The following is an 11,756-nucleotide window of genomic DNA, read 5'->3' on the forward strand; positions in this document are numbered from 1 at the left end:
CTTTTTTTTCCAATCGTCTCAACAATGAATTGATTGATTACTAACTAATGTCATATTGATTACTATAGATTAATGAAATAAAGATTGCTATTGTCATAAAAATACAATAAATACAAAGCTAGGTCGTTTTAAAGTGTCCCTTCCAGAAAACCTCAGAAAAATTACAATAATGACATAGAAACAGGTACAACATGAGGCAGGCCTGGTCATTCAATGAGAGCCATAGCTCTCGCTCCCCTCCAGACTCTCCTCAAATGCTGGAAGGGAGCTACAGATTGCTCTCCTAAATTGCTCTAAAAAGTAAATTGCTCTCCTCGAAATTCATTTTTCTTTCGTTTCTATTATTTTTATCTACAACTAGCTATTAGTTATTATCTTTGGGCATCAGAATATCTTTTCAACTACGGCATTTGACATGTATGTTTCCATGTCAACAGATTCCCAATTGAGATTCCTTTGATGTCAAATTTTGTTATGATTGTCATGGTCGTTATTGATAATTTTATGCCACAGTACTGCTTAATAGCAACATGGCTGAAGCTCCTCTATTTCTCTTTTAGAACGTGGCCAGAGTGGTCTAAAAGAAAGGCATCCCTCACGTATTTTGGTGGGGATTGTTCATCCAGGGGAAATAACCTTTTCTCCCAATCCACTGTAACTGTCCTTGGACAGAATAGAGGCTGGAAGTTTGTTTTTCATTTCTTGGACAGTTGGTGGTAACTGATAAAAACGATTAAAGTTTAGTTTCAAGGAACATCTGAGGAGGTCACTTCCCTGAAAGCAATTGAAGAAGAAGATGCCCTGTCTGCCAGCAGCTATATTTGATAAAGTGACAGGATCACCTTCGTTTTGTTTTTGGATGAAGATATCCCGGTTTATATCTTTGTTCCATTTCTTTATTACTCTCACTGCTATCTGTTCTGTTGCGGATACTTTTAATTGAATTGTAAAACAGGGATTTCCTGGAGTTGTGACCTTTTCTTCAGAGAAAAATAGTTGTATATCCTGCAAATTGTATATCCTGCAAATTGAGAGAAACAATCTTTTACTGATTTTACGTTGTAGACGGGTGATGCGTCTCAAGCATGTAATATAAACTCTTTGTTTTTTATAAGTTGAAGTTCAGGCTTGTTAACTGAAGTTCTGGCTTGTTAGTCTTGATATTCCGAAAAATCATGACTAGATTGCTTTAAATTTGTTCATAAAATATTAGGTGATAAGTAGTGAAATCGGTAGTTATTCGGCCCAAGGGAAGATATAAAGTTCAATTTGCCAATAAAACGAGTGAGTCATCCATTATTGATGGACGAGTTTTACTGCTCGAGGTCCTCGTGTTTTCAATTAACAAAGAGTTAAAGGAAAAACAAGATTTTCTTATTAAAAACATTTTCTTCTATGACCAGTTCTTGAAATCATCAAATAAGTTTTAAAAGAGCGCTACCTGCCTTGTCTCTTAGACTGGTTAGTTGTTCTAAGGCAATCTATGTGGTAGAGCTTGTGAACGTATGTTTTGTTTAGAGCAATAATCCTTATTTAAAGTAAATAGAATGCAATGGTAAGGAGACTGGCTGTGATTAATTTGTTTAAAATTTCATACGCAACAATGTTACATTGACAGGGCCCATGTGACAGAGGAGGGGATAGGGGCCATGGCCCCGGATTTTTCACAGAGTGGGTAATTTCGAATGTGCAATAAAAGGTGAACAAGGCCTTAGCCTTCCCACTTTTACTAGCATTGTCACCCACTGACAAATTCGTGGCATGGACCCTGTTGAGTGTTTAGAATGTACAGCAATGTTTGAGGTAGACGATTTCAAAGAAACCTATTACTGACTGTGATAAGTGAAAATGTCAAAAATAGCGTAGAGCACTTACTGTGGCTGGGAGGAAACTGGAGTGGGCTTGTAGTACTGCTTGGAAGAAACTTTTTCTTTTGCTGTGGTGAACTCATGTTGACTAGAAATATATGTAAAAATTTTGATAATCAAAGAGAGAAGACGAGTATTTGTTATAAGTGATTTTTGAAAGGTGTTGTAATAAAGAGTGTAGTGCAGGGGTGCTGAGTTCCCTTGTTAAAGCCTGAAATTTGCCAAAATCTTACTTTTGTTATTGTTTTTGAGAACATTATGTGCATGAGCCCTCCTCGTTACTTTGATAGCACTACACCATTGCTAGTAACTATGTTATCATAATTTAGGATCTGAAACTTTCATAAAATTGTGAGTGCCGTTTGTATTAAAAATATGTAAATCAATTTGTATTAAATTTAGAAACCGTACAGAATGATTTTAATTGTTAAAAAATGGAATATAACTTCTCAGTCAATGGATTTGACAGAGCCGAGAGAAGTGCAAGACGAGGATAAGTGCAGGAGCAAAGTCATTGATGCAGTAAAATTTAAAATTTGATATAAAATGGTAGTACAATATGGTATTGCACACTTACCTCGGGCAAATTGATTTTAAACTGCCTTTCGTTATTGGCGACTTCTTTGTGAGACTTGCAAGGATGTCTATGATTGTTTGGGTTTGAAAAGATCGCAGTTCGTATAAAGATAGGCGGTATGAGTAATTATAATTGGTTTTTTGATGATGTTATAAATCGTATTGAACATCGCAACATCAAGGAAGAATTTAAGGTACTTTTCGCTCTAGATAGAGATATTTTCAGATTATATTTAAACAGCCTAAGTGAGATTCGGTATTCTATAATTGATAAAGATGTAGAGTTTTTGGTGAATATAATCTATATTTAGGCTAATGTAGGAGAAAATTTCAAGGAAATGTCTTTTTAGTAAGGATCAGTCATAATTAACTGTAAAATGAAGCTAGTAATGAATATCTAATTTTGATAATGGACTGTCAAGATGGACTTGTAAAGCATAATTATGTTTTAATTTTCTAGTAATTAATGTCCTGTGCAAAGATATTAATTATCATATGTCGAACATCCAAATTTCAGTGGCAGCTTTAATGTGAACTTTAATTGAAACCCAAGTATGTTGTTTCACAAAACAGAGGAACAATGATTGAAAATACGAGAACTTGTGATCTCTATGCTAAAGGAAGATCTTGTGATCTCATTTCTAGGCTCTTAATTCATTATCTTACCATATCTGATAAGATGATAAACAAGTTTTTGTAAATTGGCCTTTGCTCAATGCTCTTTTCATGGACATGATGCAAGAGATAAAACGCTGACAAATTAACATCTTTGAACAGAATGTTTGAAAATTTTTGCTGTTAATTGAAACACAAAGGAATGATGGTGGGCAAAAGAAAAACAATTTTTGGTGGAAACAAAAGCAAATTGTAAAATTCTAGCCACACATCATGTTTCTCCCCAAAATCCACCCAAAGCAAGCTGACTTTTTTAAAACTAGATTTGAAATCATTTTAAAAACAGGAAAATTTGTCTCATGACTTCAATAATATATAGAAAAAGTTTCAATGAATAATTTCTTTGGAGAAGAAGAGAATTTTTCTTATGAACAAGTATGTATTCCTTCAACATTTGCCAATCTGCAGCTCTGCAGACTGTGCCACGCAGCAAAACATCACAAAATGGTTGGATGAATATTATAAAACTACGAAGTTTTACGGAAGTTCTTCTTCACATTAAGTACAACAATTCAATCAGCAGTTTTTATATAGAAAAATTAAACATCCGAAATGCAACAGCAGTTCGGTAATTAAACATCCAAAAAGCAACAGCTATCTGAATATCTAAAATCACGTCTACACCCTACGGATTGAATTAAACGACAACTTCAACTCGACTGAAACTTGCATTGAAAGAACATAGGATTTTAACAACATGAGTGATGCACACAAAATCCTAATGACACAAATTAACAGCAAATGGACTAATAACAACTTCAATAGAGATGGCACAATGACAAACAAAATGACTGACACAAACATCGAAAGACATTCTCATTAACAATAATCAACCACAAACACGATGCACGACAGACAAAACTAGTTGTATAACATTACACCCCCCTTCGAAAAACAAGCCTACTGGCTCGCACTCTTAAAAGGAAGAAGAACAACGAAAAATAATTTTACAATACTCTTTAAGGATATACAAAAGTATGAAATTGAAGAACGCAATGAATTAAGAAAATTAAATTAAGTTACATCCGATAAAATGTATCTTTCTCCAGATTTATTAAGTTTACAAGTCTTTTCAATCTGTTCCACTCTCCCAACACTCAAAGCCTTCTTTCCGTTTTCTTCTTTTTTTACTGCCTTCTCCTTCGTTTCAGATGTTAAATTCTCTTTGTCAGCCTCATTTCATGATGTTTGCATTCTCATAATCACTGGTCTAGACAGAAGCTCGACGAAAGATCATTACTTAAGGTCTTTAGTTCCTCCAGTTGAGGCTCAATCTCTTTCATGATGTCTTCCAGGGTAGGGTGATGTTCTGCGGTCAACAAGGCCACCATCATAGGCGCATTCTGGTAGCACTGCTCCTAGGATGCTGGCACCGAAAATTTCCTATCCTGGCAATACTTTGCTCTGTGGCCAAGGCGTAAACAACAGTAGCAGATTGGCCTGTCATCCTCTGCTCTTTAAACATTGATACGGTTGAAAACGTATCAATTTCTGGCCTTTTCCTCTGCCAACCGTCCCTGTCCGCCCTTTCTGCTCATACCGTGCTAACAATTTCCACTACCGGATGCTTTAATTCCTCCAGCAAAACCATGTTCTCCATAATCTGAAGGTCGCGAGTTCGTCACTTCGTGGTAACCAATGTAAAACTAAGAAGTTTCACAGGGCAGGTAAAGATCATAAACCAGACTCCAGTTCGCAATAACGTTTTCAAACACCAAGATTCTTCAACAGAGATAGTATAAATCAGTGGCAACCAAGAAATGCAAAATAACAACTTGGTTCAACGACAACTTTAACTGGACTGTACTTGCACTGAAAGAACATACGATTTTAACAACATGAGTGACGCACAAAAATCCTGATGACACAAATTGATGGCAAATGGAATAATAACAACGAAAATAGAGATGTCACAGTGACAGCGAAATGACTGATGCAAACATCGAAAGACATTCTCATTAACAATCGAACCACAAACACGATGCATGACAGACAAAACTAGTTGTATAACAATATCCACGCAACAAGCATCAAAGACAACAATGAACTATGAAGAGCCCCTATATATGCATCCCATTTGCCAAAACGAGTAAAAGAAGCACATTTGACGCCTTAGCAAAGAAATGTATCCTGTTGAGATAATCATTTAAACTCAAGTTATTCAAATGAAGTCACTCAATTTATGATCATAGATTTTGCAAGCAGACAAGTCACAAATGTCCTTAACGATTTTGCTATAAGTGAGATACAGCTCTTTTCTCAAAGTTTTTAATTAAATCTTCTCCATTTATGTTTGACTAAATTTATCACTGGTTGTCTTTCAAAGTCTGGTGCTACACACAGCCCGTCTATTGAGTGAGCTTTTCTACAAGGTGAAATTTAGAAAACTAAAACCAATATTCTGAATCTAAACCATTTGCATACACTGCAATTGTCTAAAACGCGTCTGTTTCTCACATTCTTTGAGAATTTTTTACTTTCCCAGCATTCTATCAATCACAGCGATTCAACAAACCTTTTCCGGCTCCACATTCCATAGCTAATGATTTTTTGCCAGCTAATTCCATGAGAGTATGGCTTCCTTCACTTGCACAAAACCCTGGAGATTCCATCTGACCATCACCTGCAACTACTAATGTTGTGATTTGTTTGCCACTCTTTCCATATCAATTATACCTAATGCACATGTGATTACTACCAATGCTCTACCTACATAAACTCTATTCATTTCCCCACAAATCCCTACATTTGAAAAAAAATACCCACCATATAAAAGTTTATATGGTACAAATGATTGTTAAAGTTCTGCCCTTGAAGGCCTAATCGTTCAAAAAATGAGGGTGATTGTTTTCTTTAAGACTATATCCCCGGGCATTGTTTACTCATATAATAGTTTATATATGGTTGCAAAAAGGTTTCAGAGGGTGATGAGTTAAACAAGCTTTTGTTTTTGTTTGGGGAGTTGATCTGTTTGAAACTGTTTCTGTTTAGCGCTTTGGAGAGTTCCTGTCCTAGTCTTTTTTAGTTGTAATAAATTACCTGTGGATCAAGTTTCCTGCATCAAGACTGAGTGTATAAAATATAGCAGCTATTTCGCTGTCTGCATTTTTTAAAGATGATGTGGTATCTACAACTTGAATTTCGAAGCTATCTTTCTTTGGTTGTCTAAGTAATGCAGCATAACCCTCGACTGAAATATCGTATTTACATTCTATTTTGTTTTTGGAGAAATGGTTTCTTACAAGACTGTCATACGAAAAAATAGTTCTAGACAAGAAGACATTTGACAGGGTGCCCCATTCAATGCATCCATCCCCTAAATCATTGAAGGGAACAATTTGAACGAAATTTTTGCTGCTGCCCCACGTATTATTAAGTTTACAAATTGGGTTAAATCCGCCTAGACTAGGAAAATGATGGCGCAAGATATCCAATGCAGCATTAATGACAGAGCAACACAAGGGTAAACCTGATTCAATTTGATTTAGAATAATTTCACTTTTGCAACTTTTTGCACTATAGCCTCTGGATTTTCAATATTACTGCTACTCGGTGTGGTATCAAACGAGAGAATATTTGCTGCAAAATCTATTACCACATTATGACTATCAATAACTTTACCTCAGTTAAGATCATCATCAGATATTACAATAGCATTGTCAAAATCAAGGGGTTCCTTGACGTCTAATCGAAAAAGATCATCAATAAGCCTCTCTGTATTTTCAGGTTCGATATCACTTGTTTTAGAGATATTGATACTTTGCAGACACCTTTTTTTAGCTGGGTTTCAAAATTTTTGTTTGAATATGAAGAAAGATTCTGGCGATTGCCATCCTGTACAAACCGTTGACAAATTCTTTATAGTCAGGTTTTGATGTTGGTCTTCCTTAGAAAATGAAACTTCATCAAACCATCAAACCATGGGAATGGATCTATAGATGCTGTCCCAAGGGAGGATCTGTCAACAGAATCGTCTGAGGTTTGATTGTCATGAACTTGGTCCTCTTCTCTCGAATGGGCAAGAATTGCACGACCAAAGTTATCCAATTTAGCAACAAGTCTCGTTCTTTTCTCAATTTCACAAATAACTTGCCAGTTCCAGTTTGTCAAATCAATGATTAAGCGTAACATAAATATATGATTAGATGGACACATTTTATTGAGAAAGTATCTGTTTAGGTTGAACAAGCCATGAATTTGTTCTGCAACTTGACTATTAATTTGACCATAGAGCTCATTGATGCAACCTATCCTTCGCAGTACCTCAACTTCATTAGAGCTGTTTTCCTTGTGGAGTCGGTCAAAAAGGGCAAAATGTTACGCACTATCAGTGATTGGGTGACAGTTAGCATCTGCATCTTTTCCTAGCTTTGAGAATGAATTAATCAAAGGAAATGATAGCTGTAGGTCTCCTTCATTTGCCTTTTGGACATTCTCCTCAGACATCTCTCTAAATTCCACCTCAACATTTTCATGATCTCTATGAACTTTAAGGTGCTTGGAATTATAAATTATATTTCCTATCCTACTCTTTCTAACCATAAAAAGTGTATTGAGAAAGTATCTGTTTAGGTTGAACAAGCCATGAATTTGTTCTGCAACTTGACTATTAATTTGACCATAGAGCTCATTGATGCAACCTATCCTTCGCAGTACCTCAACTTCATTAGAGCTGTTTTCCTTGTGGAGTCGGTCAAAAAGGGCAAAATGTTACGCACTATCAGTGATTGGGTGACAGTTAGCATCTGCATCTTTTCCTAGCTTTGAGAATGAATTAATCAAAGGAAATGATAGCTGTAGGTCTCCTTCATTTGCCTTTTGGACATTCTCCTCAGACATCTCTCTAAATTCCACCTCAACATTTTCATGATCTCTATGAACTTTAAGGTGCTTGGAATTATAAATTATATTTCCTATCCTACTCTTTCTAACCATAAAAAGTGACCAATATGACAGATTCGGACCCACTTTTAGAGAGTCTAGTTTTATTGAGCAAAACCCCCTGCTCATCATATCCATTGCAACGTCATTCCAAAAATTTTGACAATCAACTTCATCCACATCATCTTCATTCAAATCATTTTCTGTAGGAGAAGTATACTTAAATGCAACTTTACGATTAACATCAGCAATCGAGATAAAAACCACATATCATGCAGTTAAACTCGTAACATTCGCTAAGGCATTCTAAATGCAAAGAAAAATTTTACCCTTTCAGTTTAGACCACCAGATAGACTCTTGTAAAAAACTATACATCAAGACCTTATAAGTATGTTCATATATTTGCTGTTATAGACCGACAAATGAATATGATTTTGGTCCTTCCAAGCAACCACTACTGGATGATTATACAAATCACAACCGTGTTCTAACTCAATGCACGTGCTAATTGTTTCCTCAGACAAAACTCTATACTTTCCACTGAAAGCCAATTGAAATAGTTTGTATTCACTCAATGTAAACTGTTGTGGATAGAAAGCATTATTAACTAGCGTCAAATGACTGCATTCCCTTCCGTTCATGCCTGACCAGGCAGCAGTCGTCATCTCTTCTCGACACCTTTCATCTTCACAATCGATTAATCCACTTTGAAGTAATTTTTGTACATGCAAAGGATGACCCACAACCTCATGTGATGACTTTCTAATCATGTAAAAACCTTTGTGTTTATCACAAAAAACTGCAGTGTATGTATATTCTTGGCTATGCCACCTTTTATAATGAAGATTTCTATTCTTTTTGGTAACCTTTCTTTTGCAAATATCACATTCTACATGCTCGATGTTTAGTTGTCTTCTAGAAACAATGGTTTTCTCTTCTAACAGCTGTTTGTCCTTTTTAGATGATAGTTTCTTCAAACCAATAGCATCTTTGTTGAGGGAATTCTTTTTGGAGATTGATAATGTTTTTCTGATTGACTTTGTAATCTACATTTCCTTTGTATAGTTGCAAAACATTCTGTGCAGTTGTAATGCATTTTGCCTTCCTTAGCCTTTGGTTGTTTTTTCTATTCATTTGTAGTTAAAAATCAGATACATTGTGTGTTATGAAGGTGTTTAATTGAGTAACTTTCGGGTTGCTGTCTTTTGCCCCTCAGACATTTCAGTAAAAGAACAGGGTGTTGAGGAAATGCAGTCAACTTAAGGAACTATTAAGGAACTTTTAGTACTACAGTTTGATAAAAAAAATTGTCCAAAAATAAGGAACTTCAAGAACTAGGCCATGTGTTAGGTCCTTTATAATAAACATGCACCTGATTTTATGAAATACATATATCGATTGATGGAAAAGATAAAGAAAATTAGAAAGGAAAATTAGAAATGTATCTACCTAAAATCTTGCATTACTGCTTCTTCTCTGTTTCCTTCAATGTTGTTTGGTCTTCTGCTTGTATTAATTAGCGAAGTAGTATGTGTGTCTGCACTGCGCCGCATTGGCAAGAATGGCCTCAAAGTCCTGACCGCTGGTGGTACAGCATTTTTGACGGTGTTTGCTGAACTAGAACCATGTTGCCCAAGACGCTCTATGCATTCAATGGCATCTTTTAGTGCGGATTTTATATCTTTACCTTCCTCCATGATATTATATGTGTATCTTTATCTACCAAAACAGGTTGAAAATCAGGTGTTGTAAATGTAATTTAAAACTTCAACGTCAATTCCCCTTAGTTGAAAGATTAGCATTAAGCTGCTTATCAAAAATAATTTCAAGACACTTCTCCTCCTCTTCCTCACCTCTTCTCTTCCTCTTCCTCACCTTTCTTCCTCTTCCTTACTTCTTTGTGATGATATAAAACAATTATTTACAGCTACTGCGACTCTGCAGATAAAATTTGCAATATTTTCAATGCTTCAGTCTACTATGTGGATTCTTAGACACATCAGTTTGCAAGGATTCCAGGTTTCCCTTCTTTTTTATCAACTCATTGACTTTGGATGCTTTTAGGACGAATTCGTCAACAATTTTTGTTGCAATCTCCACCAGGTATTGACTCTTTTCTATTCTTTTACCGTTTTCATTAACAGGCAATACCTTAGCAGGTTTCCCATCTATTGATGACATCTCCATGATTTGCAAAGCAGATACAAAAACATGCCTTTATTGCTAATGCAAGGAATGTCTTGCAAGGATTCACATGGTGCTTAACATCAGATGAAACATTTTTTCTGTCAATAAGGTTTCGGTCTCTATACAAAGTGCACTTGTCCTTTGCGGATGTAGGGTGGTAAAAGGCACTGAATATGAGCTAGAAGTATAAGAAAGTTTTAAGGAATTTGTTTACATAAAAGTTATGAAGTAAATTATCTACAATAGAAATCATTTGAAGATTGATAATGTTTTTCTGATTGACTTTGTAATCAACATTTTCTTTGTATAGTTGCGAAACATTCTGTGCAGTTGTAATGTATTTTCCCTTCCTTAGCCTTTGGTTGTTTTTTTCTATTCATTTGTAGTTAAAAATCAGATACATTGTGTTTTATGAAGGTGTTTAATTGAGTAACTTTCGGGTTGCTTTCTTTTGCCCCTCAGACATTTCAGTAAAAGAACAGGGTGTTGAGGAAATGCAGTCAACTTAAGGAACTATCAAGGAACTTTAAGTACTACAGTTTGATAAAAAAAATTGTCCAAAAATAAGGAACTTCAAGAACTAGGCCATGTGTTAGGTCCCTTATAAGAAACATGCACCTTATTTTATGAAATACATATATCGATTGATGGAAAAGATAAAGAAAATTAGAAAGGAAAATTAGAAATGTATCTACCTAAAATCTTGCATTACTGCTTCTTCTCTGTTTCCTTCGATGTTGTTTGGTCTTCTGCTTGTATTAATTAGCGAAGTATGTGTGTCTGCACTGCGCCCCATTGGCAAGAATGGCCTCAAAGTCCTGACGGCTGGTGGTACAGCATTTTTGACGGTGTTTGCTGAACTAGAACCATGTTGCTCCAGACGCTCTATGCATTCAATGGCATCTTTTAGTGCGGATTTTATATCTTTACCTTTCTCCATGATATTATATGTGTATCTTTATCTACCAACACAGGTTGAAAATCAGGTGTTGTAAATGTCAACGTCAACGTCAATTTAAAACTTCAACGTCAATTCCCCTTAGTTGCAAGATTAGCATTAAGCTGCTTATCAAAAATAATTTCAAGACCCTTCTCCTCCTCTTCCTCACCTCTTCTCTTCCTCTTCCTCACTTCTTTGTGATGATATAAAACAATTATTTACAGCTACTGCGACAATTATTTACAGCTACTGGAGATGAAATTTGCAATATTTTCAATGCTTCAGTCTACTATGTGCATTCTTAGACACATCAGTTTGCAAGGATTCCAGGTTATTTTTGTCTTAACTGTTTTAGATGCAGTTAGGGCTGTTAAAAGCAATCATAAAGAAATTCTGTCTGATAGAGAAAGATGGTTCACGGTAGTGCGTACAATTGTTTTGAGGACAGTAGGAAAAGAAAATCGCGCGGAAGCCGGACGGCTGCTGCTGAAAACGCTTCTGATATTTCTGATGGGCCTAGCCAGCCAAGACAGAAAAGTAAAACTCTTTTTAAATTCCCCTCTGATCCTTCCTTGCAAAAAGTTTGGATCGCAAAGATGGGTCTTCTGAATTTGGAATTAAAGACACA

At 35.7% G+C, this 11,756-nt stretch overlaps 1 protein-coding gene across 2 annotated transcripts; it reads right to left on the reverse strand.

Moving 5' to 3' along the window:
• Positions 1-618: 618 nt before the first annotated feature.
• Positions 619-11,128, reverse strand: LOC148957749 (uncharacterized). Of its 2 annotated transcripts, XR_016145050.1 has the most exons (4): positions 9,451-9,698; positions 2,446-2,512; positions 1,876-1,956; positions 887-1,021 (listed from the first exon to the last, which is right to left on the reverse strand). XR_016145050.1 is itself a non-coding variant. In XM_089114459.1 (3 exons), the coding sequence occupies exons 1-3, from the start codon at positions 11,126-11,128 to the stop codon at positions 619-621; spliced, it is 729 nt and encodes a 242-aa protein (XP_088970585.1). The 2 variants fall into 2 exon arrangements, 1 of the variants encoding a protein (XP_088970585.1); XM_089114459.1 differs by lacking the exons at positions 2,446-2,512; positions 9,451-9,698 and adding an exon at positions 10,884-11,128 and having other exon boundaries at positions 619-1,021.
• Between the last annotated feature and the right edge of the window lie 628 nt (positions 11,129-11,756).

Source organism: Rhopilema esculentum, chromosome 20, assembly GCF_057945365.1.
Source record: "Rhopilema esculentum isolate cy_ngs chromosome 20, ASM5794536v1, whole genome shotgun sequence".
Taxonomy (NCBI): Eukaryota; Metazoa; Cnidaria; class Scyphozoa; order Rhizostomeae; family Rhizostomatidae; genus Rhopilema; species Rhopilema esculentum.

Bases quoted from the DNA above. Each gene is read 5' to 3' on its own strand.
- LOC148957749 (XM_089114459.1), bottom strand. From the start codon at position 11,128: ATGGAGAAAGGTAAAGATATAAAATCCGCACTAAAAGATGCCATTGAA. The intron at 1,957-10,883 runs GTAGATACATTT...ATATATTTCTAG, and splicing joins GCAGTAATGCAAGATTTTAG to TCAACATGAGTTCACCACAG. The intron at 1,022-1,875 runs GTAAGTGCTCTA...CTCAATTTGCAG, and splicing joins CCAGTTTCCTCCCAGCCACA to GATATACAATTTGCAGGATA.